This window comes from Aulonocara sp. 'chitande type north' Nkhata Bay, linkage group LG13 (genome assembly GCF_057382095.1).
Source record: "Aulonocara sp. 'chitande type north' Nkhata Bay isolate Kocher_YH1m ecotype deep benthic linkage group LG13, A_spYH_male_GT1.1, whole genome shotgun sequence".
Classification (NCBI taxonomy): domain Eukaryota; kingdom Metazoa; phylum Chordata; class Actinopteri; order Cichliformes; family Cichlidae; genus Aulonocara; species Aulonocara sp. 'chitande type north' Nkhata Bay.
This window is the reverse complement of record NC_141356.1, coordinates 2,564,670-2,591,048: the sequence shown is the minus strand read 5'-3', so window position 1 is coordinate 2,591,048 and position 26,379 is coordinate 2,564,670. Positions and strand designations below refer to the sequence as shown.

Here is a 26,379-nt window from a genome sequence, read left to right as displayed (position 1 = left end):
AGTCCGCCACTGGCAGGGGAAGTGGTGGTGGGGGGAGATAGGCCTCCAAACCTTGGAGGGCCTGAGGTGTCCCCAGAGAGGTGGCGTCTGATACCCAACCTGACATATAGACACAGACATACAGGCACACACAGACACAAACATCCATTCCCACCCTCATGCTCTCATATGCACTTACTCCACACTCAACCAACGTGGAGACAGACATAAAGAGACGCTGTACACACGATCACACTCCCCAAGCGTACTCTACGAACCGGGTCTAGGTACCCTTGCCCCTGGAGGGGGAAACTGCACCCAGACCCAGGTGGTGTTACCCTTTTCCCTGCGGTGGGGGGGGGGGGGGGGGGGGCAGACCGCCCCGACTCCGCAGCAGCAGGGCGGCCCCACATTCCAGAATTGCTAACAATGTTCCCAATGTTAGAGTAAGTGAATCCAGACAATGGAACGATGCCCAATCTATGTTAAACTCACTAGAACAGGTCTCTGCCAATCACTTCTTGATATCAGATACCATCCCACAAAACTTGGATAAAATGTAATGTGGGTGATCAAACCTCCAGCCTCGCAACCATTCAGGGCATCTGTCTCAGCTTACATGAGATTATTTGCAGAAGTAGGGGACTAGTGATTGTATTCAAATCCTGTTTCCAGTGTCAGCAGTCGCAGTCTGATTCTCTCTTTTGAGGCATAGACATTTGTCAAAAGCTTCAACAGTCTTGTTCTGTGTGCTGATTTATTGTCAACCAAGAATATGTACAAGACTTTGGTGAGTTCAGATTGTCATGTGGTTTAAATTTATGTTTTGCTGAGATTTGTGACATGCATATTTTCTACATTTTTGCTGTTTAACATGTTCCCAAGTTAAACTGTAAAACGTATGTCACCAACTGTGACAATTAATCCTTTAGCAGCGTTGTCATCAGCTTTTAATGAGTCTGTGCTTCACAATCAGCATTAGGACTGTAATCTGAGTCCCTCTGAATTTGTGCTTCTTTGATTTCTACTTGTACTGATCTGCTGGATGTGGTGGCTTCTTTTAGGATAAAAGCTTTAAGCCAGTGATGGATCCATGCAAGAAGATGGCAAAGGGATCATGAAGTGTGCTTCTATATTTTAAGAAACTTCTTACTTGTAATACCAGAGAGCTATTAGACCTCTTAAAGAAAAGATTTCTACTATCAGCACTTTTTTCTCTGGTCTTCGATCATGCTGCTTCTCCTGTATGTCCATTGTCTTTGAGAATTTCCTCCCCTTTAACTGAAATAGATCAGCATCCCACCCCATGTTCAAAGATGTTTTTAATACCCTTGGGCCATGTATTGTTGACCTGATTTACTCCTCCCTGATATCTGGCTGTGTCCTGGCTGCTTTTAGACATGCTGTAGTACAACCTTGAAACCCAAGTAACTTGGATTCTTCCTTCCTCTTTAATTCCATGCCCATTTCTGAATCCCCTTTTCTACCAAAGGACTTTAAAAAGGTAGTTTTTAACCAACTACAACCATGCCTGGATTTATTTGAAATTTCTAAGAAGTTCCAGTCTGGTTTCATATTATGACATGGAAACAGACCTTTTAAGAGTTTTTAGTGTCCTGCTTTTAACTGTTGATTCTTGTGTTCTTGGATCTGACTGCTGCATTTGACACCATAGAGCGTAGCATTCTAGCATTTGATCAACAGATTAGCTCTGTTGTTAAGACAAACTTTTTTCAATTAAGCCTTCTCAGTAAGGTGAAGTACTGCTTCCCTCCATGTTACTCTGAGACAGTAAAAGGCACCTTCATTACTTCTCAGTTAGACTATTGTAATTCTTTGGATGTCAGCCCTGATAAGTCGCTACTTCTTGCCTGGAGGCTATACAAAATGCAGCAGCTCAACTTAAAGGAAAGACCAGCCTTCTGGGCTTCCTGCATTGGCTTCCAGTCCCTTCATGATCCAGTTTTTCTTCTTACTTTCAAGACAAGTGCTGCCAGACACGTGGCAGCACTTCTGCTATCATTTTGTTTGTAGTTAACAAAAAAAATGCAGACATAAGTGTACACATTAGTTTTTGACTCCTAGTGAAAATTGTTTTCTTTACAAATGACTCTCTTACTGAACTAACACTTTAACATGTTTGTGCTTGCTGCTTATATTACTTTCATATTAAATAATTTGCACTCAACAATAAACAAATACACCCTAACAAAAAAATTCAAGGGCCAAATTGCATTATCTTTCTTCACGTCAATATACAGGCCGCAAGTAGGGGCGATGTTGGCCGCAAGTGGTCCCCAGACCGTGGGTTTGAGACCTGTGGTTTAAAGAAATTACAAGAAAGCTTGCCTAAGAGAGTTTGTGCTGTCTTAACAAACAAATGTGTACTTTCAAGCTCTTTAGAATTGTCACTGCACCTATTTCCTGTTTTCCTAGCAAATTATAAAGAAACTCTGTGGATATACATTTCATAGGAACAAATGCATATCCACACATTACTGATTTAGTGTTTAGTGCTTTATTGTGATTCTATAAGTACGTAGACCTGGGCCCAGAACAGAGCCCTGTGGGATACTGGGACAAACTGGTAGTGGAGAGCAATGTCAAATTTAACAAAGTTAAAAAAGAAAGTTTTGTTAAGTTTTGTTAATGGTGTTAAATGGCTTCCGTATATCCACTTATAAATGCAATCCATTATTACTCAAGTACATGCAAATTGAGCACTGGAGGAAAAATCTTGGGCTGCTCTACCACCCTTTAATTTACAGGCTGAAGTTTTGATTTTAGTCTTTTTTAACTTGTTGCAGTTAGGGCTGGGCCATATCATACCGTTCACGGTAATACTGGTATAATTTTGGGCAACGATAGAAAAATGAAATATCACGATAGAATATGGGTAAAACGCGCATGGGCAGTGCCTTTGTTTTCATACGTACATGTCGGAAAAAGCATGGCGGCGAAAGCAAATCGTTGAATGAAACGGATGAACCAGAATTGGTTTGTAAAAATGCTGCAACTTCAGTGTGGAACTGGTTTAGCTTTCGTCCGTCAGATACACAACAAAGCACTATTTTTGGTAGCGCATGCTAGCGGGCCGTCGTTATTATTTTTTGGAAAATACGGCACACTTAAAATCAATCCTTTGATTTTTCTGAAAATCGACAGAGCCCCTTATAATCCCGTGTGCCTTATGTATGAGTTCTGGTTGTGTTTACTGACCTCGAAACGATTTTATGTACACGGCGCTCGAAAATCTGTCAAATGTTTTAGTACAACTTTGCTAAGCTACGAAGCCGCACCGCTTGATGGATTGTCGGAGCATTACCGCTATCGTAGTCAGGAGCCTGGCGGAGTGATACGTACTGTGCTTTAACATAATATTACCGTATTGTGTGTATAACTTCTTTTAATTTTTGTGGATATTATACATGGTTATGCTGAGGATATGTCGGCCAGTTTCCACTGGAAATGCCTTTTGGTTAAACTGTCAGCGAGGAATTTGCATTTGCACTGTTAAATTTTTATATAACTTTAATACACATAAAAAACAGCTGCTTGTTTAATTAAGTGAAAATACATTGATGTTTTTTTTCACTAATAAAGTTGTGGAGTTGTAAAGTATTTTGTCTAGTGTCAATTGTGTGTGTGAATGTGTGTGTGAATGGGTGGATGACTGGATATGTAAAGCACTTTGGGGTCCTTAGGGACTAGTAAAGCGCTATATAAATACAGGCCATTTACCAATTTCATTTGTCAATTATATTGTCAGTTACATCGTTATCGCAAATTTTCAAATGTTTATCGTGATAAATATTTTTGGTCATATCGCCCTGCTCTAGTTGCAGTGTGTTTCTGTTTCCAGTGTTTTCATTTTAAAAAGAAGATCATAAACCTATGAAGCAAACATCTTTCATTAGAAAGAAAGAGAAAGAGCTTGTACTGAATTTTTAGGTTTGAAGTGTTTACCTGTACTAAACATATTGTGGCACTAGTTATTAGGAATTTTCAACATTCAAGTATAATGACTGGTTTTCTCAATTCACATTTCCATGAATGATTTTAATTATGACCACAGTCTTAAACCAAGAGGAAACGGTTAAAGTGAGTTACTTTAAAATGAAAAACAGACTACCGCTCTGCGTGCTGTTATAATTTTTTTGTGTGCTTTAAAAATTTCTTTGTCGTTTTCCTTCCTGTGGGTATATTTATTCATAATTGCCATTTGAGATTCTTCTCTGACTTTAATTGCAAATCGCTAACAGACAAAAGCTAGACTTAAAAACGATGGAACCGATCATGGGAAATGAGTGTTCAATTGCCTTGTGTTTATCTTTGGATTTCAACAGTTGCCTTTGTTTGAAGTCACTGTAGTGCAACTTCTTTTTCTTAATTTCTCTCCCTATTGGATATTAAATTCAGTCATCCTTTGGACCTGTATCTGTGTTTGATTGTATTTATATGTTTATTTGTCTTTGTTTGGCTGATGAGCTATTTCATGAGGCCCTCAGGGTATCTTCCTTGAGCTACAGTCAGTATTTAATTGCTCAGATTTTGCCTCCTTTCACTGTTTCAGCATGTGTAAGTGATTTTTCCCCCTCTCTCGCTGCAGCAATCCATGAGTTCCCCAGGGATTACTTCACCAACAAGCAGCGCGTGGAAGGAGCAGTGGGTCTGCACGTGCTTTGCGTGAGTGTCACCTGCAGCACACTACATGGACACTTGAATGTTTTGGAGTTAAAGTTGTTGCATATCCAAAGTAGTTCTAGCTTTCTTCTTTTCAGTGGCTTTAAATGGTTTAAAATAGATTGTCTTCCATTTGAATGGGTCTTAATTTTTTTTGTCACATCTCTGAAACTTTCAAACTCACAAACTGAGTGTTTACCCCTGCTGTGTATTTGCATCATGCAATTCAACAGGACCATTAACCTTCCTGCCTTCTTGGGACCTTTTTGTGCCACTGCTATGTGTTAAATGGCTGCCATTTCCACTGTGTTCAGTGGAATATAACCAAACTTGCCACAGGATAGTTTTTACCTGTCAATGTTAATATTCCAGTGTGAATTCCTTAAATCAGCCTAAAATGGCTGAGCAGCAGAAATCCCCACACCCATCACCCTGGGGACCATTTTCTGCCCATTGACTTCCATTATGAACGCTATTTTTCATCCCCAAATTATCATTATATGATTTTATTTTTTCTTCTTTTCTTGGATGTCAATGAAGACTCAGGGCCTTGAAGTTTTAATTTTTAAATTGCAAAAAAAATGCAAAAAAATAATGGCAGGTCAAAATGTATGTTGGTGCCAATCTTTGGTCCATCTAAAGGCCTACTTATAATGACAATCACATATTACTTCAACTGGTTTTTTGTGGAAATATTTAGTTTCGTTTTTTGTTTTTTGGGGCTTATAACACAGGGCGCTCATGTAATAACACTGGGATTTGAAGGGTTAAAACAACGACAATATAATTAAAACTTTACATGAATATTTCAGGGAGAAGTAGTTTTACAAGGTTGGCTAATTTAAAGTGGAATAAAATATGGATATGTGGTCTTTTTATGGCGTTTTTGGGCGTGGCTGAGAATGGTCCCTAGGGTGATGGGTGTGAGTTTTTTAAAGGATGGCAGGAGGGTTAAGGTTGTGGGGGTTTTTCAGGCAGGTTTGTTTCTGATCCACATGGAGATAAGAAAGGTAGATAATGTTGTGTAGGCAGAAGACTGAAGGATTCAGCTTAATGATTTTAGCCTTGAAGATACAAAAACCTCTTTACTTAGCCTCGTGAGGAATTAGTGAGACCACACGGGCTGCCAGGATAGTACTGTACCGCTAGAAACACTGAAGTTCATTAGAAGAAGAAGGAGGACTTTGCTAGTTAGCCTTCATGTAACAGTTTATGCCTGCCATTGTTGTCTGTTGACAATGATGTCACAACTGCTGGTTTATGGTGTGCTTTGAGGTCTTTTTGCAGTAGTTTCTCATGCTCTTCCCAACTTTTGTCAGTCTGGGAACACAATTGTGTGAACTCTGTATCAGTGTACTCTTTGGTATATCAATGCATAAGCAAAGAGATTGTGAGATGGCAGAGGATTGTTGTGTATCAGGGCGGGATGAAAGGTACTGCTGAAAAAAAAACCCGCTAAAATATCTTTGGTTGTTTGTTTTTTTAATTACTTTACTTTCAGCAGCTATGAAGACCAGACCACATCTGCAACTGCTTGCAGTTAGTTGCAAGTTTCAGTATCATGGAGTCACTCTGCGTTCAATTTGCAATTGAATGTGGGTCAACTTGCCCATTCCATGCATTTACATGCAGTCTGTTTGGGATACCGGTGACATTACCTGCGATAAATTGATGAACTTGTAAATCTGTTTCCATTTACATGCTCAGAAATTTACAATGAATTTTTGAAGCTGCTGCTATATAAATTCATAACGTCTTCTGGTTAACAGTGACGTAGTTGGTCCACAACAGTGATTTAATTGCAAACTGACATAAGTGTTTAGCAGCCTAGAAACATGGCAAGGTTTAGCCTTGTTCCATAGAAATAAATTCAAGCATGTTTTACAGAAGTACAGATGTGCTAGACTGTTCTGGGAAGATTATTGCTGAACTTTTGACCAGCTGTTCCCAGCTACTTTCAGCTTTTATGCTTTACTAAGCCCCACCAATCTTTGGCTGAAGTCTGGAAGCAGAGTATTGTTAAATACGTAAGTAAGCGCATTTTCCAACAGTTCCTTGGCAAACTGATGAGTTTTAGTAATATGTCGGTGTATTATTTTATCTGCTTGTAACTCTTTGCTGGGCTTTCAGGTTTAGTCTCAGCAAACATCAAGTAAATGACAACAGAAGCTGAGATTAAACTGCAAACAAAGAAAATAGAGCACAAATGTTTTTTTGTTTTTGTTTTTTCAGCAGGGGGTCTTATCCAGTTGTAAGTGTATACTGTTCTTCACCTGTGTGTCTTTGGCCATCTGCAGGCAGTCTACATGTTCTATGCTCTGGCGTTGGTGTGCGATGACTACTTTGTCCCCTCGCTAGAGAAGATATGCGAGGTAACAAACATTGTAGACTGTAACTGCACTGCTGCTGCACTAACATCACACACTCTTACTGCCACGCTGTGATGCTTAGAATATCTTTCTCTCCCCTCGTCCACCAGCGTCTGCATCTGAGTGAGGATGTTGCAGGAGCGACCTTCATGGCAGCAGGCAGTTCAGCGCCTGAACTGTTTACCTCTGTCATTGGTGAGACAGAGACATACACACACACACATTTTAGATATAATTTAGCTGTACAGCCATTAATAGTACAGTTTGATAATAGCATACTAATAGTGAGGCAATAATTTGTTAATAAAGGGGTTAAAAGTAAATACATATTTAGAGATAATTTATAGCAACTATAATACGGTGTTTACACATTTTCACATCTGAGCTTATACTGAGTTGATATTTTACTTCAACTTAGCTTATTCTGTCGGCTTATTATCTAGCTAATATAACATTGTTGCCAGTTTTTAATCCAGATATTGGGCAGATATTACCACTGTTACAGCTCCAGCTGGAATCCTTTGCATCTGACTCCACTCTAATAGAGTATTCAATTCAAATTTATTTATACAGCGCAAAATCACAACAACAGTCACCTCAAGTTGCTTTATGTTGTAAGGTAGACCCTACAGTAATACATGCAGAGAAAAAAATGACCTCCTATGAGCAGCACTTTGGTGACAGTGGGAAGGAAAAACTCCCTTTTAACAGGAAGAAACCTCGGACAGAACCGGGCTCAGGGAGGGGCGGCCATCTGCTGCAACCGGTTGGGGTGAGAGAAGAGGGTCTTTTTTGTTTTGGTTTGGTGGGTTTGAAGTACCATAGCTAACACTGGCAGCAGGGCTGTCAAAATATGCTACTCTGATACTAATTGATACTAAAAATTCCTTGGGTTAGATCTCAACTGCAACAGTGCCGTCTTCACCTCCTCCTGCTAACACAGAACTTCCTGCAGAACCACTGCAGACAGCTGAATGCACGATTTCAATTTCATTGTGAACACCTAGGAAACAGCACAACTTTGCGAGGCATTTTAAAGACTGCCACTCTGGTCTTGTTAAGAACTTCTTGAGGTCAGTAACGTGCCCATTTCAACAATGTTGAAGTATTAAACAGTTATCTTAAATGCTAACCTGTCCAACACACATATTGTCGTCATTTACATAGCCATTTAACTATTAGCAGTTACCCATCTGTTACGTTATCATTAAGGTAGCAGCTAGCAGCTATGGCTAATAATAAAATCATAATGCTAACGTGGGAGCTTGGCAGCAAGCGTCATCAGTCCTGGTGATTACTCACTCCAGTGAGCAATTTTAACGTGATAAAATCTGTCTGTGTCTAACAACTGTGACTCTCTTAAAGTCTCAGACTGAAGCTGAGAATGATCTGCCAGCAAGGCTATTGGATTTTAAATTTTGATTTTGTAATTGTTTTCCTCAGTTGTTACAACAATGGTGTTGAATACTGAGTGTTTTCCATCCATCCATCCATCCATCTTCTTCCGCTTTATCCGGGGCAGGGTCGCGGGGGCAGCAACCTAAGCAGAGAAGCCCAGACCTCCCTCTCCCCAGCCACCTCCTCTAGCTTATTCGGGGGAACACCAAGGCGTTCCCAGGCCAGCCGAGAGATATAATCTCTCCAGCGTGTCCTGGGTCTGCCCCGGGGCCTCCTCCCGGTGGGACATGCCCGGAACACCTCGCCCAGGAGGTGCCCAGGAGGCGCCCAGGAGGCATCCTTGTCAGATGCCCGAACCACCTCAGCTGGCTCCTTTCGATGTGGAGCAGCAGCTGCTCTACTCTGAGCCCCTCCCAGATGGCTGAACTTCTCACCCTATCTCTAAGGGAGAGGCCAGCCAGCCTTCGGAGGAAGCTCATTTCTGCCGCTTGTATCCCCGATCTTGTTCTTTCGGTCACTACCCATAGCTCGTGGCCATAGGTGAGGGTAGGGACGTAGATCGACCGGTAAATTGAGAGCTTCGCTTTTACACTCAGCTCCCTCTTCACCACGATGGACCGGTGCAGCGTCCGCATCACTGCGGCCACTGCAAGAATCCATCTGTTGATCTCCGGCTCCCTTCTCCCATTACTCGCAAACAAAACCCCGAGATACTTGAACTCCTCCACTTGGGGCAGGAACTCATCCCCGACCCAGAGTGGGCTCTCCACCCTTTTCCGGCTGAGAACCATGGCCTCAGATTTGGAGGTGCTGATCCTCATCCCCGCTGCTTCACACTCGGCTGCAAACCGTTCCAGTGCGAGCTGGAGGCCCTCACCCAATGAAGCCAACAGAATCACATCATCTGCAAAAAGCAGAGATGAGATTCTGAGGCCACCGAAGTGAAAGCCCTCCGCCACTTGGCTGCGCCTAGAAATCCTGTCCATAAAATTATGAACAGAATCGGTGACAAGGGGCAGCCCTGGCGGAGCCCATCACCCACCGGGAACGAGTCCGACTTATTGCGAACCAAGCTCTTGCAACGGTTGTACAGGGATCGAATGGTCTGTAGCAATGGGCCAGACACCCCATACTCCCGCAACACCTCCCACAGGACACCCTGAGGGACACGGTCGAATGCCTTCTCCAAGTCCACAAAACACATGTAGACTGGTTGGGCAAACTCCCATGCACCCTCAAGTATCCTTGAGAGGATAAAGAGCTCCTCTTTATCCTCCTCTGAATGGTAAGTGTTTTGCAGACCCTAAAGTTCTATAGTATGATGTCAATCCCTGGACTATCTGGGTAATATTTATTGCCATCAAAATGTTACTATACTGTTAGTAAAGGTTTTTAAATGTGTCTTCCCATTTTTAGCCTTTAACTCTTGTTAGTGAGAGCCAATCACTTGGCTTGGACACACAATATGGGGAACCAACTGAATGGTAATAAATTCTACCACAATAGTGACCTGGCCAGTGAGCAAGCCAGTAGAAAATACTCGAGAAAGATAGGCCTGGTCAGCAGGTTACCAGCACCCAAACTTTCAAAATAAAAGCCAGCAGTCTGCCTGAGAGTAAATCAATTCAAAACATTAATAGAAAATGTTAAAGTAAGCTGCCAAATATGCTTTTGTGCTTGGCAGTACACCTGGGCAGCCCTCACTAATAAAGTCTATGGGAGAGAAATCCTTCTATAACTCAACAACACATGCAAACAGAGGAACTTATTATGTAAATGCCATCAGTAGTTACCAGCTAGACAAAGGGTCGTGGATCAGTGAAGTACGTCAAGATTACCAAAGAATTGCACCAAGCAGGATGTCTCTGTAACCTGTGGACAGATGACTTGCCATGTGTGGTAATCAGTGATTTCCTTTCCTTCTGCACAGGAGTTTTCATCACTAAAGGTGACGTCGGGGTCGGCACCATTGTGGGATCTGCCGTCTTCAACATCCTCTGCATCATCGGAGTGTGCGGGATATTCGCTGTGCAGGTACAGAATTAACCACTGATTTTTAGCCGGTGCAGTACACACACTCTGTGACTTGTTTGTTTAGGCCACAGTTTAGATTAAAAACCATGGATGGAAACCTTTTCTGCCTGAATCAGAAAAGGATACGTGTCCTGTTCACTGCTGTAATCCCACTAGGAAAAGAGAAACATACTTGAAAGATTTTTTTTCTTATTTAGATTACATGTTACGTAAAATGCCAAACAGATGCACACACACACACAAAGAGCTTGGCTTATGTTATTAGTGCATGGCAGTGAGAACCTTGTGGGATGTGTTACCCAGTAGAACAAAAGAAGGTGTAGCTGAGCTCCTGTAAGTTGTAGAATTGTCTCAGTCCTCTTGTCTCTCTGTCTTTTCTTCCAGACGATCCGTCTCTCCCGCTGGCCTCTGCTCAGAGACTCAGTCTACTACACCTTATCGATCTCTGCTCTTATAGTGGTAAGAAGCACCTTAAGGTTAACATAGTAACACATCAGATACTTTAAAAGCTCCATACTGGATTTCCTCTATGGAGAAATATTCTAGTTACTCTGATTGTTTCTTTTTTTTTCTTTCCATCTGAAATTATGCCTTCATGTCTTAGATATACTGGTTCTCAGATTTTCACCTCTCTCTTATTACAGTTCATATATGATGAAAAGGTAGTTTGGTAAGTTACACGTTGATTAACTTTGCACACACCTGGCACTTACACTGTACAGTGACACACATGATGAATGCATCCGAACTGTCTTTTCCAGGTGGGAAGCTCTCACGCTGATCCTGATGTATTTTGTCTACATTTTGATCATGAAGTAAGTTCAGTTCATCCACTTTGAGGCTTAAAAATGAACAATGAACTTTTGCTCTGTGCCGGAGTGTAATGTACCCCAACAGTAACAGTTACTAAAATAAGTATTGATACATGTAAGATATCCCTGGGATTAAAATGTCTATTTAAACAGATGAATAACAAACAAATAATAATAATAATAATAATAAATATCTTTTCTTTTGGCAAATTTAGCAGATATATGGATAAATATTAAGTAACACAACAACAATGTGGATATTATCTAGAAAAGAACGTCATGCTCTGTTTCAAATGGATTGTAGTATTTCATTGAAAACAGTGGAAGTTTACTGAATATCAATATTACAAGCAAAAAATACAAAATGTTTTAAATTCTTGCATATTAATGAGTTTAATATAAGACCCGTGATCGGTGTCATTTATTACGCTGCGATATGCAAACTCATCCCATGTGTAACATAATTTATCCTTATGTCTGCAGCAGTATTATATGAATGGGATATATAGAAATGATACATTTCTTTATGTGGGCTGTGCCACACAGCAGCTTATAGAACTTGACAGATCATTTTTGAATATGATCAACCTATCTCTATTGGGAGGCTATCTGCCGTAAAGAGCAATGACTTGACCCAGCTGTACCAAGCAAAGTGTGGTTTTAACCCGACTTCTGTTCCAGACTGAATTCCTACATTGTCCGTTTCCTGGGGAGGAGGAAGAAGAACTCGACCACTTTGAGAAACGGTGCAGCAAATAACACAGAACTGGACGATGGCTGTGATGCTACTGCTGTTCTTTTAAAGAAAGGTACATTTTTATTGAGACTTTGTACGTGTAATGTGGAACTTCTGATCGAGCTAATGTCTCTGCTTCCTGCTCTTTGCAGTCGTAATGCTAAGGAAAATCTTACTGGTTTATTTCAATAGTATAGCTCGTATTCCATGTATGTGCCCCACAGCAAACCACCACAGGAAGACATCTGTGTTAATGGTAGACGAGCTGCTGTCAGCGTACCCCCACCAGTTGTCCTTCTCCGAGGCCGGCATGAGGATCATGATCACCAGCCACTTCTCCCCCAGAACTCGTCTCACCATGGCCTCACGAATGCTCATCACTGAGGTAACGGCACACGCAGGTGCACCTCAGCCACACTTTTGATTGAAAAAAAGAGGGGAAAAAAGAGATTGCTGACATTTCCAATTTGAAGCAGACTGCGTTGTGTTTTTCTCCAAGGGGAAAGCGTTTCAGACAGCCTCTTTAGCAAAGTAATCTGGAGCTGTACACAGTCCCTGGCCTACAAATCAGCTCCACCATTGAGGATTCTAGGCATGGCCTGCTATGCTACATTTACAAAGGGCTGTTCAGGACGTGATGGGCAAGCTTGGAACAGAAAGAATCACATGGCATCTTATTTGCCATAGTAGTTGAAGAGTTTGTATTGTCTGTGATTTGGTTTTCATTGCAGCTCTCCGTGTGCGCATTAATCAGTCAGAATGTTTTTCTCTGTCTGCACAGAGAGTTTCATTGCCTGTCAAGCTGTTGCATTGTGAACATATTTGCATAAGGCAATGACAGCAGTGATAATGACAGACAGACAACCATGGGGGGGTACCAGTGAGATAATTACAAAAAGACAGCTTGATTTGCAGTTGTTTTGTGTCACTTTCAGTCTGTGATATAGACTGTACATAAAAAGATGGATGCAGCTTCTAGGTCTGAAAAGTCAAGCCAGTGCAGACGTGCTGTAAACCTGCATTCTTTCAAATGGCCAACAGAGGGCAGCTCTTCGGATTGCTAAATTAGCTGTACTGTATTATGTTGAAAACAGCCATCAGCTCCTTTGCATCTATGATCTTTATAATTCAATAAACAGTTCCCTCATGACTTTAAGATCAAAGTTTTGAGACAAATTCAGTTGTTTTGTTTTCTGTTTCTTTTAAATTAAGTTCTTTTAATAGAGTCAGAAATTATGATAAAACAGGCAGTGGTTTAGAGCAGGCCTACCTCATGTTATGTCCAGTCTCACCACACAAAGATTGGGGCACAAATTGCTCCGCTTGGGCCTTCACAAGACCTCTTTAACAAAGGCATCCATCAGTATATACACTCTATGACCCGAGATGCTTAAGTGTGTGGGCCTTCTTATCATCTGTGTCCAGGGTCCCCTTCTCTTATAAGCCGCTTTGAATATCAGTCTCTGTTTTTAAAACAGCCTTGTCTCTTCAGTCAAATATTTTGAATTATACGCAGTTTTTTCCACGAAATTATCAGTAGGTGTAGGTGCTGGTGAATTTATCAAATGACATGTTTGACAGTCAATACTTACCACACTGAGGATCTGTGCAAATCCTGCCTCGCATCAGACCGCTGTGACACCTGACGGCCCCCACTGTGGTGCCCCTACATCTGTTGCTTTAAGAAAAAGTAGAACCATAGCTTATAGACTGGGGTATAAACACGCAATATATGTTGTGTATTAAACTGAAAAGAGTAATGGATAGAATTAAACAATATCACCCAAAGATAGTCTTTATTCAAGAAACACACTTACTCGCGAGTGAAATTGCCCAGATAAGGAGGAGATGGTCAGGTCAGGCTTTCTTTAGCCACTTCTCAACACATGCTAGAGGAGTGGCAACACTCATTCATAAATCACTGCCCATGTGTATTAAAAAAAACCATCTTGGACCCTGCAGGGTGATTCATTATCCTACAATGCTGAACCAAGACTTAATATTAGTTAATTTATATGGCCCCAATATCGACGACTCCAGCTTTTATAACAATCTATTCCTCTCTATTGCAGCCCTCCACGGTGAGATAATTGTTGGGGGGACTTTAATTGTACCCTAGAGCCTAAGCTTGATAGATCATCAGGTTTAGACTCTTCCCATCCAAAATCTAGACAAGCCATACAACACTTTATGTCTGAATTGAATCTTAAAGATATATGGAGATTAAAAAATCCAACAGGGAGAGAATACTCTTGCTATTCAGCCAGTCATAATAGTCGCAGTCGCATAGATTATTTTCTTATTTCAAACTCTCTTATCTCCAGGATTAACAGCTTTTCATATAAAAGTGTGCTTATATCTGATCACTCATTAACCACGCTTAACTTCTCAGGTACAACAGCTTTTAAACGTAATCCTATTTGGCGTTTAAAACCACACTGGCTGCACAATCAAAAATTCTTGGAATACGTAGGCAAAAATATTGATGACTATTTTTACTTTAATAAATCCGAAACTACAGCCTCAGTAAGATGGGAAGCCTTTAAGGTTTTTATTCGTGGGCAGATGATAAGCTACACTAAAAACAAAGCAGATAATAATTATTCTGAGATGTTGGACCTTGAAGGTCAAATAAAAGAAGTGGAACTTGAGATAAACCTAAATGACTCTAAAGAAAAACAACGAATATAATATTTTCTGTGGAATCTTAAAGTAGGTGAATGTTAACAACTACAGTACAGTCTTAAGCTCTCTAGTAGAGGAGTCTGGCCCTCACAATATTATACTGCTGCAGGAAAGACTGAGATTTGTTTTGTGCAAATGCACAGGAGCTCATGTTCACTCACAATGTGATTATCTTCTCAGGGCTGCAGTTTATATAACAAATTATTGTTTTACTTTTGTCAGCAAAAGAACAAAACAGGCCCAGAGAGGCTGCAAGCAAGAAAGTCAGAGACAGAGCAGGAGAACCGTGAACATCAGCTTAACCTCCCCGCTGTCAAGTGTCAACACCACTTAGACATCCACTGTTGTTTTCACATTCATTCTGATACGAGTTAAAATAAAGTACATTTATATAGGATGAGTTCACAACAGTCATTTAACCTTGCATCAGATCTGACCAGTCTCCCTTCTGTGTTTGTGTGTTTGTGAATGTGCTTCTTGTGTTTGCGGCGGCGACGTATAGAGGCAGCGTCTAATCAACACGCGGACTTTGACTAACGGTGACTCTGAGGTTCCCGTGAAGGGAGGGAGCAGGTGGGGCATAGAAAATGGGCTGTCTGGAGCCGAAAGGGGCGTCGGCGTTCGGCGCGATGACAGAGAGGCCGGCAATGAGACGGATAACGAGGACAACGAGAACAATGAGAATGATGAAGAGGAAGAAGAGGAGGAAGGAGAGGGACCTTACGTACCATTCCAATGCCCAGGTAAACCTTTAGATGACTCTTGTTTTTAAGAGTGATGTATTTTTCAATCAAACCACAGCGAGCGGTCGCAGACTTGGTCCCCATCTTTGAAGAAACCATTTCAAACTCAACAAGGATGCAACTTTATTGCACCCAGTTTCAATCATTTTGGTCGTCCCGCGGTCCCTAACCACTGTTTTCTCTAACACGACTAGAAGCATGGATCAGCAGACCTCTTTGCAAATGTTTAGTTTTATTTCTTGAGAATTGTTAATTACTTTCAGAGAAAACAGGTTTTGGTGCAGGGACAATTGAAAGAAACCTGCTATAATATTTATGCTAAGCTAGGCTAAGTTTCATACTTTCATACTAAAACACTTTTTCTCATAATCTGTTTACTTGTTGTTAAAATAAAAAGTCATGCAAAAAGTTGTATCCCAGTTAACTTCTAATTTTATTTAAGTTGACTTAAGTTTCCACCTCCAGGCTTGATTTATTTAAAACGATGAACAAAAAGAGTGAAGCACAAAAGCGTAATCATGAAAAGTAGACCAACGTAAGAAGTGACGGGATAATTTTACTGACAAACTCAATCATGTTCAGAGAGGGATGCGATTCATTTGATTAAAATAACGTTATCCCATTTAAACAAAAGAGGAGAACAGAAAAAACATCACTCTGCTTGTTAATTATCGTTCAGCGTCCTTCCTCTGTAAGAATCTGTTGTTAATCAGGTGCCAACGAGTAGTCTAAATCAAGTTTAAATTTATGAATTCATTCTGATTTTAAATTTCACACACAGGTGAACTTATGCCTTCATTCTTGTGTGCTTTCATATTGGACTATAATCAGATCTTTAGCCAGTGATAGATCGGAGTTTAAAAACATGCGTTCGTTGGACAGTAAATTATTCCTCCTGCTAGAAAGCAATGTCGGTTTTAAACACTTGTCTTTTCTGTCTTTTCTATCATTCTTCTCTCTGCTCGTGTGTCAGTCTCGACCCAGTCTAAATGCTGTATCTCACTCTGTGTGTCTGCAGCGGGTGGGTTTAATAAACTGAAGTGGCTGCTGGCTTGGCCTCTGGCCCTGCTGCTATTCTTCACCATCCCCAACTCCTCCACACCTCGCTGGGAGAACTGGTTCATGCTGTCTTTTGTTGCCTCCACACTTTGGATCGCCGGCTTCTCCTACATCATGGTCTGGATGGTAAGTGACGATGGGGGAAAAGCAGACTTGTACTGAAAAGCAACATGAAGCTGAAAACAAAAATGCAATGCAATTAATAATGGTTCAGTGGCATATAATAACGATAATGTATACTTCATTGATCCCCGTGGGGAAATCCCTCTCTCCATTTAACCCATTCACTCAGTGAAGCAGTGGGCAGCCATTGGGCACCTGGGGAGCAGTGTGTAGGGACAGTACCTTGCTCAGGGGTACCTCAGGGTAGCTGTTCAGTGGATTCGAACCCCCAATCTTCTGATCATGGGGCCACCACTCTACCTACGGAGCTGTCCATGATGCTGTTCTTTGTGAGGCATTTGTTGCTTCTGTATATGAAGCTCCTGCTACAGTATAAAAATCAACCAAGCAGATTGGTTGTTGAAGCATTTCAGCTTAAGCATAGAAAAAGGCGCTTGTATACAACATGTGCTATATGAGAACCAATCCATTTACCTTGGCCTACAGCAACACTGTGACGAATTTTGGAGTGATTTTTGACCAGAATTATTAAACAAATATGATTAAACCAATATGTAGGACTGCTTTGCATTTGGGTAATATCTCTACAATTAGAGACATTCTGTCTCCGAGTAATGCTAAAAACCAGTTGCATGAATTTATTACTTCTACGCTGGACTATTGTAATTCATTGATGATCCAGAAGGTTCACCTACAAAGTCTTTAATGATCAGACCCAGTATACCGTTGGGTCTTAGACTGGAGGCTTACTGCCCTTTTTCTGTGGAACCATCTCCCAGTTTGTATTTTGGCCACAGACACTCACTCTGTACTGATTCAGTTGAGTTAAATTTATTTTTTATGGAACCAAATCACAACAGCAGTCACCCCAAGGTGCTTTATATTCTGAGGTAAAGGGCCCACAATAATCCAGAAAAAACACCCAAAAACCAGAAGTCTTTGTGAATGTGCTAAAAATAGCAGACTATGAAAAGCCATGGCAGCGAATAAGCTAAAGTGAATATCCATTCATCCGCAGGACTTAAAGTAAAGATAAATTACGTTTTCTATCAAATGTATAAGGACTTATAATTCCAAGAAGCAGAATAAATACGTTTTAATCTTTAGGCAGTTTATGAATTGTGTTTTTTTAATCAGTGGAAGGTGACATGACTGGAGTATATGCATGTAATGTGAAACTGTGCCCTTTTAAAACATGTTGGCTCATTATGCTGCTGACAGCTATTGTTGTAAATAGATACTTTATAATTGTATAAATAAAAATGAAAGGTGGTCAGAAACATGAAAATCAAATATATAAATAAATGAATGGATGAATAATTCCCTGTGAATCCACTGAATAGTACAGAGAATAATTTAACACTATAGTGAATCGAACATGTTCCCTATTTTGACCTAACTACTAACTGCAAGAATGCATTTAGCAGAACATTAGCTTGAAATCTTTTAGCTTTACAGTTGTTTTGGGGGTTTTCGAGCTATGTGAAATATTGATATGCTAAACATGATTCAGCAATTTTAGTCTGACATTCAACTTAAAAAAGCTGTTATTAGATTAACCAACTGTGGTAAAGTATTGAATTCGTTAGCAGCTAGTTAGCTCGTTGTTTTGTTTTTGTTAGGTTTTTATTCTGTCTAGATGCTAGGACGCTCCGTTTACACAGGATTTATTTGTTTTGGGGAAGTGAGGTGATTTCAATATGATCCACTCCCAGTTTAACTGAGTTAAGAGTGTAAAAGTCATTTTCTGTGCAGAGCTACGCCAATCGAGCTCATTAATGTGCTCAGTTGTCAGCCACAGGTAGTTATTGCAGTCTACTTTCCAAGTTTAAAAAGTCTGTCTGGAACAATTAGATAAATTCTGGAAACACGGGGTTAATCTAATCCTAATGGGGTTTGAAAAGCTCTTTAGAGCTACAGAATCACGTAATAAGTGTGAGAGCTCTTCAAAAAATTCTTCATTATTCATGTAAGAAAATTGGTAAGTGCATGTGTCATTCCTGGTTTATCTTTAAGTTAAAAAAGAACATTTTAACATTTTGGTTTTGGGTTCTAGTCTTTCTTTCCATTTTTCTGTCAGCACTCTTGATTGTTAAAAATACAACCAGTGATAGTGTGTCTTTGTCTTTGTGTGTCAGGTAACAGTGATAGGCTTCACACTCGGTATTCCAGACGTCATCATGGGTATCACATTCTTGGCAGCTGGCACCAGCGTCCCCGACTGCATGGCCAGTCTTATAGTGGCACGACAAGGTAATCAAACACAAACACGCAAAATGACAGGTTACCAAGCTGTCATTTAAAATGCACACACAGAGCAAACAGCAGAATCAAAGTGAAGCCGCTATCAAAGAGCTGGAGAGGGGACTAGATGACAGAGATGGAGAGGGGAGGTAAAGATCCTGGCCTGTCATCTTTTTCCCTGTGATGACAAGAGAGCGGGAAGACAGGCCGCCAGATCCTTTCCTCTGTCCTTTCATCTGTGTTTATTCTTGCTCCTGTCATCAAATATTTAAACAGCTCTGTCTGTGTGTATGTAGGGGGCTCACCAGGAGAGACACTCGCCACCGTTTAGTCGTCCATCCTCCACTGTGTAGCTGCTGTCGCCTTCATCGCTTTGACATTTTTTTGGAAAGTCATTTGGACAGATAGCTGTACTGAATGCCGCCCGTGTCCACCTACGTCAGACCAACCTGCTTCCTGTCTGCTCTTTTCCCACTCTCTTTACCTTTCACGCTGTCTGCCTGATCTCTTTGATTTCTGTTTTTGCTGATTCACAACTCCGTCTACGTCTGTGTGTTCAGGAATGGGTGACATGGCGGTGTCCAACTCCATTGGCAGTAACGTGTTCGACATCCTGGTAGGGCTCGGTCTTCCCTGGGCTCTAAAGACCTTGGCTATCAACTATGGCTCTGATGTAAGTAGCACAAAGCTCATCGACCCTTTAATTATGGTCGTGCACAGAGCTTTGCAGACTTTCATCAGAAAGTTGTCGTTTTTTTACTTTCAACTGAGCATTTCATCAACAATATGTGGAACAAACAGCCTGTGTGCTGCTCATTTTGTACTGTTGTTGGTCCTTGAGAGAGTCAAAATGAATCTTTATAATGAAGTGAATTTGTCTCTCCTTCTCGTGCTGCTTATTTGATCTTTTGGGGAGTTTGCATGTTTCTCCTCAATGCTGTAAACTTTGTTGTTCTGGACCAATCAGAATACTACCTGTGCATGGTAGTGGCGTTTAATGTAATGTACTGGCATAATGAGTGAAAAAAGGGAAGTGGAGCATAACTGATGTTTCTGATTCAGCCCTAAGTATAAACTTTATCCAAAAGGAAAGTTGAAGCCTAGTTTCAAAAGTAGAGTGTCTTTCTCTAATCCAAAATGGATGATAGGTCTGGGTGAATGCATCTGAAACTGAAACCTTCATGCAGGATTTCAAGTCACTGAAGAGAGCGTCAACATGAACCAGTAGCAGCACCTCTCTCTCAGAGACAAGGATAGATGCCGCAGAAGAAGACAGCTGTAATATGACAAAAGGTTTTCTGTTATGGTGGACTCCCACATAATGAGTGGCATTTTTCCAACAAGTTTATTGCTACTGCTACATTCCCAGTAGTGCAGTGGAGGGAAATTATGTTTCAGTAGGATTCAAAACTGAAACTGAAAATCTTACCTATTTGCTGCAAAGGAAGATATGCCGTGCAGTAGCTTGTGTCCATCAGATAGTAAAACTCAGCTGATGTATAAATATCAGCTAAGACATGATAGAACAACACATGCAAACATGATCTACAACAATTTGAAAGACAGCATATGCAATAGCTTGGAAAAATCATTTATAAAGCACATTTACAGGTATTGATGGTCTTTAAGTGATGACCTGATGTTTCATCACTGCTTCCGGGTCAAAACTAGTCTGTGTTTATTAAGCCTGTTGTGTTTTTGACATGCTTTGTATCTTGTTCTATTTAATCTGAACAAGCCTCTAAAAAAGTCAGTGATCACTGTCGACCTCTCTCTGTTTGTGTTACCACTGTTCATTATATAGCTCAGTTTTTAAAACCTTATGATGTAACTACAGCCCAAGCAGCAGTATATTAATGACTAACCAAAAACAGAATTATAGGTCTGTGTACAAATTTGATATGAGGTGAGCAAGTACATTGTAGTTGTCTTATGTATTATTACTGCTTATTTTATTAATGATGCCAAAAAACAAACCTGGGATTAATAAAGTGAATCAAATGATAAAGCTACTTCTAAGAACCTATGTTTATCACTGCTGCTGGAAATCAGAGACATTAAACATTGCTTAAAATCTTTCGACCCTCCTGATCCCCATGCAGAGGTCTACAGAGTAGAGAAAACCTGGGGTTAACCCTGAAGTGACTTGGATAAGTCCTTCTTAGTACAGGCAACCAGTTCATGGTACACGGCTAAAACAGACTCTGGCTCAGACTGATGGATCTATGGTAAATGTTAAGTAGATCTGCTCTAACTGAGCAGTCGGAGTGCTTTGTACTACAAGCCTCATTCACCCGATTACACACACGTTCAAACAAAGCACTTTTTTTCATGCCTAAATGCTTCTGATCAGTAGATGAGGTTCTACCCCCTGAGCCACCTCACAGTCAGAGAGAGAGCTTTATCGTTTTGTGTTATTGTATCGAGTTCGTTCCTGAGATTTTTGTGGAAGACAAAACTGTGTGAACGGGTGGATGACTGGATGTGTAAAGCGCTAAACAAATACAGGCCATTTACCATTACAACCTTAAATAGAAAGTTAATGCTGTAAACTAGCATCTTATTAACCTGCACTACTGTTACTGTTACACATAAGAGCTGATACAGACTACAGGAAAATGTAAATCCTTAAAGCACATTTTCTTATTTATCTCATATCTGCGTCCATATGTCTGCTACTTAATCACAACAGGCTTCAGTAATTAAGTGCAGCGTAGAACCCAACAGTGAGGCTATTTAAATAAAAAGCCCATTTAGATTCTGATTATAATTTTGATTATGAGCCATAATGTTTACCAGACTCATTATAAGCTATGGCACTGTGAGACCAGGTCACACTGATATCAGCCTTGTTTCAACAGAAACATATTTTATTCACAGTGTTGCAGAGAAATACTACTTTACCCACAATCCTAAACTGAAACAGCAACATCACTGATTGGTGGAGGCTGGAACGAAGCCCTGTACGATTGTGATAATTAGACTAAACTTTAATACAGATCCATAACGCAAACTACTACAATGGTGCCTTTTTGTTTTCCTTCATTTTTTGAACCAGAACAAATCTTGATTCAGCTCATAGCTACGTGACTTATTTGAATCCTTAAAATGCTTTCTATAGGACATTCACTTCTAGAACTGTAGCCCTTAGGTTTTAGGATCTGTTGCTAAAGTCTAGAGTCCAAGTCCCCTCATAGTGACCAACAATGTGTTTAAGGATCTCCACACAGGAGGGGACTAGCAGTGACGTGCAGAGATCACAGAAAGTCAGGGAGAAGGTTCCAACTTGAACTTTACTTTTAAGGACATGCTGTATTTGCTGGACACACTTTATATGGACAAAGCTGCACCTAATCTTTAATAGCCTGTGGTCTACAAAAGTGATATAACCATGCAGTCTGCCTTTCCAAACATTTGTGAAACAATGTCTCTAAAGAGTTCACTGAATATGATTTGAATCAGTTTGTAAAATTATTCAATGTGGGAGACCAGGTAACTTCACAGATACATAGTGTGCAAAAGTCAGTGCTCTGTTGTCTTAACAATTCCAGAAATCTCCTCTGGCATCAACATCACATAAAACCTGTGCACCAGGAGCTTCATGCCTGAGCAGGTCCTGTAGGTGTGATGTGTAGGTAGTCCGGTACATGATGGTTGACAGGATTATCAACACATTAAAGGGTCCCTGGGCATCCAGGACCTGGAATGGCTGCTATTAACCAGCCTTTAGCTACAAAACTGTGATTACCAAACTGCTTCCTGTGTGGACTCCCTTTAGGTTGATGATCGTTGCATTAATAATGTCTCACCTGTTCTCTTGCAGATCAAATTAAACAGCAAAGGACTCATCTTCTCTGTGGGGCTCCTGCTGGCATCTGTGTTTATGACAGTGAGTTTTTGAATGGACAGTTTCTGTTTCTTTCTTTCTCATAGCACAGTTTTCATGAGCTTTCCTCCTCTCCTCTGCTGTAGGTCCTGGGAGTTCACCTAAACAACTGGACGCTGAACAAACGTCTGGGTTTCATGTGTCTCATCCTCTACTCCATCTTCGTGTGTTTCTCCTGCCTCATCGAGTACAACATCTTCACCTTTGTCAACCTGCCGACCTGCCGGGATGACTGAGACACGCACGCATACACAACACACTCACTGTGCACACACTTACACAAACAAGTGGTGTTTGCAAGGAATTCAAAAAGAAATATTAAATAGATAGCTGGTGGCAACAAGTGGAAGATCTTATTGGAGACCAAAGAATTAATTGCAAATACTATTTGGCACAGGTCTGACTCACACTGATTTTTCTGTGGCTTGTTTTTTTGCCATATGGAGCTGCTCTGGTGTTTAGCCCACACCAGACCAGAGAGTGGGACTGATTCCAGGAGTAGAGATGGAAGCAACCAACGGACAGCACAGAGGATGATAACCTCGCACGCACACACACACACACACACACACACACACACACACACACACACAGAAATTATTCTACTACTGCTCACTCCTGACATGAGGACCTTTTATTTTGAAACTCCCTGTGTTAGGTGTGATGTTTCCTAGCTGCTAACCTTTCCTGAGAGGAAAGGCGGGTCTTTTAGATCTACTAGTTGAAAGTAATAAGTAATAAAAAAAAAAGCAATGATGTAAAGCGATGGGAAGTTTAGACAGAGTTAGGGCCACGAGTCTTCATTATTCGTTACAGTGTTTACTTGGGACTTTTTGTTATTTCCATCTTACGCTCGCATTTACAGTTTTTCTTTTAAGACATGCACCTACAAGTCTCCACTTCAGCAGGAACAGGGCATTATCCCGTCACCTTTTTATAAATTAACTCACGGCCGTAGCTGTCACGTTTCATATTGATTTCCTTTCTATAAATAGCTCACCTCTGTAAATAACCCCCAGATGTCCTATTTATTATTTATTCCTGTCATACGCACAGTTCTTCTCTGGAGGTCACAAGAGCACCTGGGCAGGTTTTTGTTTGTGCAGCCGGGGATCCAGGTCGATGATCACAATCACAAGCACAATTTTTGTGAGGGCATTTTGCAAAATTCCGTTTGATCTGGATGAGTAGTTCTACGTGTGGACGGGACATGCGGAGCTCAAACTTGCACTGAAGAGCGGGAGAGCAAGGTGTTTACCCGCTGAAGCACGCTGATTATGAGGAGAGGATCCTTGTAAAATGAAGCAGGTTTGTGTGGAGTGGGTTCGAGAAGCAGATGTATTTATGTCTTTCGTGAGTGGGGAGCTGCTGCTTGTTCTCCTCTCAGAGACACTGACCAAATAGACTCAAAACAGTGGTGGCATTATTCAAAACCACACCTGGACCAGGTGTTTGCTCTGTGCTGGAAGGATGGATGGATGTCCTGCTTTACTTCTCTGAGGGTGAGCAATGTAACTGGTAGTAAAGTAGGACTTTTTACCCCAACTCTTTAAGGTTGGGAGGAGTTTCCACTATATTTTTCTCCAGGAGTTCTTTGTATTTTGTAATGCCTAATGTCTAGATTTGTCCAGATTTGGTAGGTTTGTGGCACATAAATATTCCTACTAGTTTTTAGAGCATGTACAGTGTGGTTTGTGAAACCCTCCGGGGAATTTTTTATTCCACTAAGGGGCCAGTAAAGTTTAATTATTCTTGAAAGACTTCCACCAACACTGAAGTGAACGCTTGTCAGTCAGGGTTGATTCTTCTCACACAGTTTTCATCAAAATGTCAGCTTTTCCTCAGACAGGTGCATTTCAAATGTCAAGTGCTCCATGCTCTTTTTTTCTCACTGAGGGAAGAGTATTGCTAAAAGAAAAAGATCTATTGTTTCAGGTACTTTGTTAATTTATTGATCAGAAATATCAAATATCTAAAATAGGAAATGCTGTCTTTCGAATGTATAAATATTTCATATATCACAGATATTTATTTATGTCATAGAAACAGACAGTACAGCGCAACCATAACCGGAAAACAGGGTCTAAATCTTATGTAATGCAATAACTTTGAGATTACCGATATGTAAATATGGCGCTTTGCTGATAAAACATGACTTTATAGTTGAGTTTAAAAAGGCGCATTCAAATCATAAATGTCTGTTAATATTGTTGTTAGACTGCTCAAACTATCCAAACACAACACAAGTTCAAATCATGAAGAGGAACTGTGAGAATGTCTGCCTGACGGGAGACCTAAACACAGTCTGAGGTGATCATTATTATACATATATCAGGGTATAACTGTTAATCCACCTCAAACTTTTCCTCCAGAGTTTCCCTGAAAGAGCTCAATGAGGTGCTAATTACAAACCAAATAACTGGATGACTTTTGTTGTGTCAATAACAGCTCCTGAGGAATGTCTACAAAGCCCACTTCTTCCCGAAAAAAAGCTAAACGTTTAAATTTTATTTGTCACGTGCACAGAAATGCTTGTGTCCAAGCTGCAGACTGGCTGCACTATTCCTGGGCTTGGTTTTAGCATCGTGGGGGTCTAGGCAGGACCCTTAACTGGATATTGAGTGGGAATCAAACTTGTGACTCCTGTACCAAAGGTGTGTAGCTTTACCACTACACTATCCAGCTGCTGGGATGAACAAATAGACAAATTATCTAGGCATAAAAAATGAGAAAGAAAAATTAGTTGTTTTTTTTTTAAATATCCAAATCTCAAGCGTCTGATTACTGTGGAGGTTAAACACATCAGTATGAGCTAAATCAAGAAATGGATCGAAATGTCTCGTAGCATTCCCCTCTCTGAGGTACACGTGGTTTTCCTCTGTGTCATCCTGTCCGTTACCAACACCTTTCTAATCCAAGGCATCAGTTTTGGCCATCTTATTTATTTCAAAATATATTGTGCACTTTACTATCAAACAATTTATGCTACAGATTATTTGGTTCAAACGTCATGTGCTGCTATTAACTGCATGTATCTACAGTGTAAAACATGAGGTACTTTGAAACTAACCAAAACGCGCTCTCATTATAAAACGACACATCTTGTAGAGGAGATTTCTAAATAATTTGTGATATTCACATGAGTGATATATTGCTGATGTACATATGTATATAAATAGGTGTAAATGTATTTATATATTTTTTGTCTCAATCTGTATATCTGTTGAATATATTTTCATAGTTCCTAGGTCTCCTCTGTAATCCCCTTTGTTTTGACGTGTTTCTTGTCCTTTGTTTACTCGCATGGAGATACTTCGATATAATAAATTATTTATGGTAAATCTTAATGTACTTTGGGATCAGAGTCTAAAGCATTTTTAGATGGCACTGGAGTTAGTTTGTACTGGAAATCCTAGATGACTGCATGCTGTGGCTAGCACAGGATGTAAGAGATAGTGAGTGAGAGTGTATGCAGATGATATCTTTCTGTGCATATCTAAGCTTTACCTCTTCCTACGCAGAAACTTTTCAAAAGAAATTGTTTACTTTGTGTTTAGATGTCTCAAATGTAATTTTAGAGATCATTTTGCTACCTGAGCATTAATAAAGTTGTCATTGCTTAAGGTGA

The 26,379-nt window shown here is 40.5% G+C and overlaps 1 protein-coding gene across 3 annotated transcripts in view; it reads left to right on the top strand.

The window, feature by feature from the left end:
* slc24a3 (solute carrier family 24 member 3) overlaps positions 1-26,379 on the top strand; it is a 124,998-nt gene extending 98,619 nt beyond the window's left edge. Inside the window, exons 1-16 of one of the 3 annotated variants that reach the window (XM_086258278.1) lie at positions 684-769; positions 4,589-4,665; positions 6,960-7,034; positions 7,142-7,226; positions 10,360-10,463; positions 10,848-10,922; positions 11,108-11,133; positions 11,225-11,278; positions 11,957-12,084; positions 12,236-12,396; positions 15,199-15,439; positions 16,458-16,624; positions 18,760-18,874; positions 19,426-19,538; positions 22,689-22,754; positions 22,838-26,379. In XM_086258278.1, the coding sequence (XP_086114404.1) occupies positions 6,969-7,034; positions 7,142-7,226; positions 10,360-10,463; positions 10,848-10,922; positions 11,108-11,133; positions 11,225-11,278; positions 11,957-12,084; positions 12,236-12,396; positions 15,199-15,439; positions 16,458-16,624; positions 18,760-18,874; positions 19,426-19,538; positions 22,689-22,754; positions 22,838-22,987 (1,551 nt within the window). In that variant the 5' untranslated portion in view covers positions 684-769; positions 4,589-4,665; positions 6,960-6,968 and the 3' untranslated portion in view covers positions 22,988-26,379. Of the gene's footprint in view, positions 1-683; positions 770-4,401; positions 4,508-4,588; positions 4,666-6,959; positions 7,035-7,141; positions 7,227-10,359; positions 10,464-10,847; positions 10,923-11,107; positions 11,134-11,224; positions 11,279-11,956; positions 12,085-12,235; positions 12,397-15,198; positions 15,440-16,457; positions 16,625-18,759; positions 18,875-19,425; positions 19,539-22,688; positions 22,755-22,837 lie in introns of those variants that run through there. The other 2 variants (XM_086258277.1, XM_086258276.1) reach the window with 2 other exon arrangements.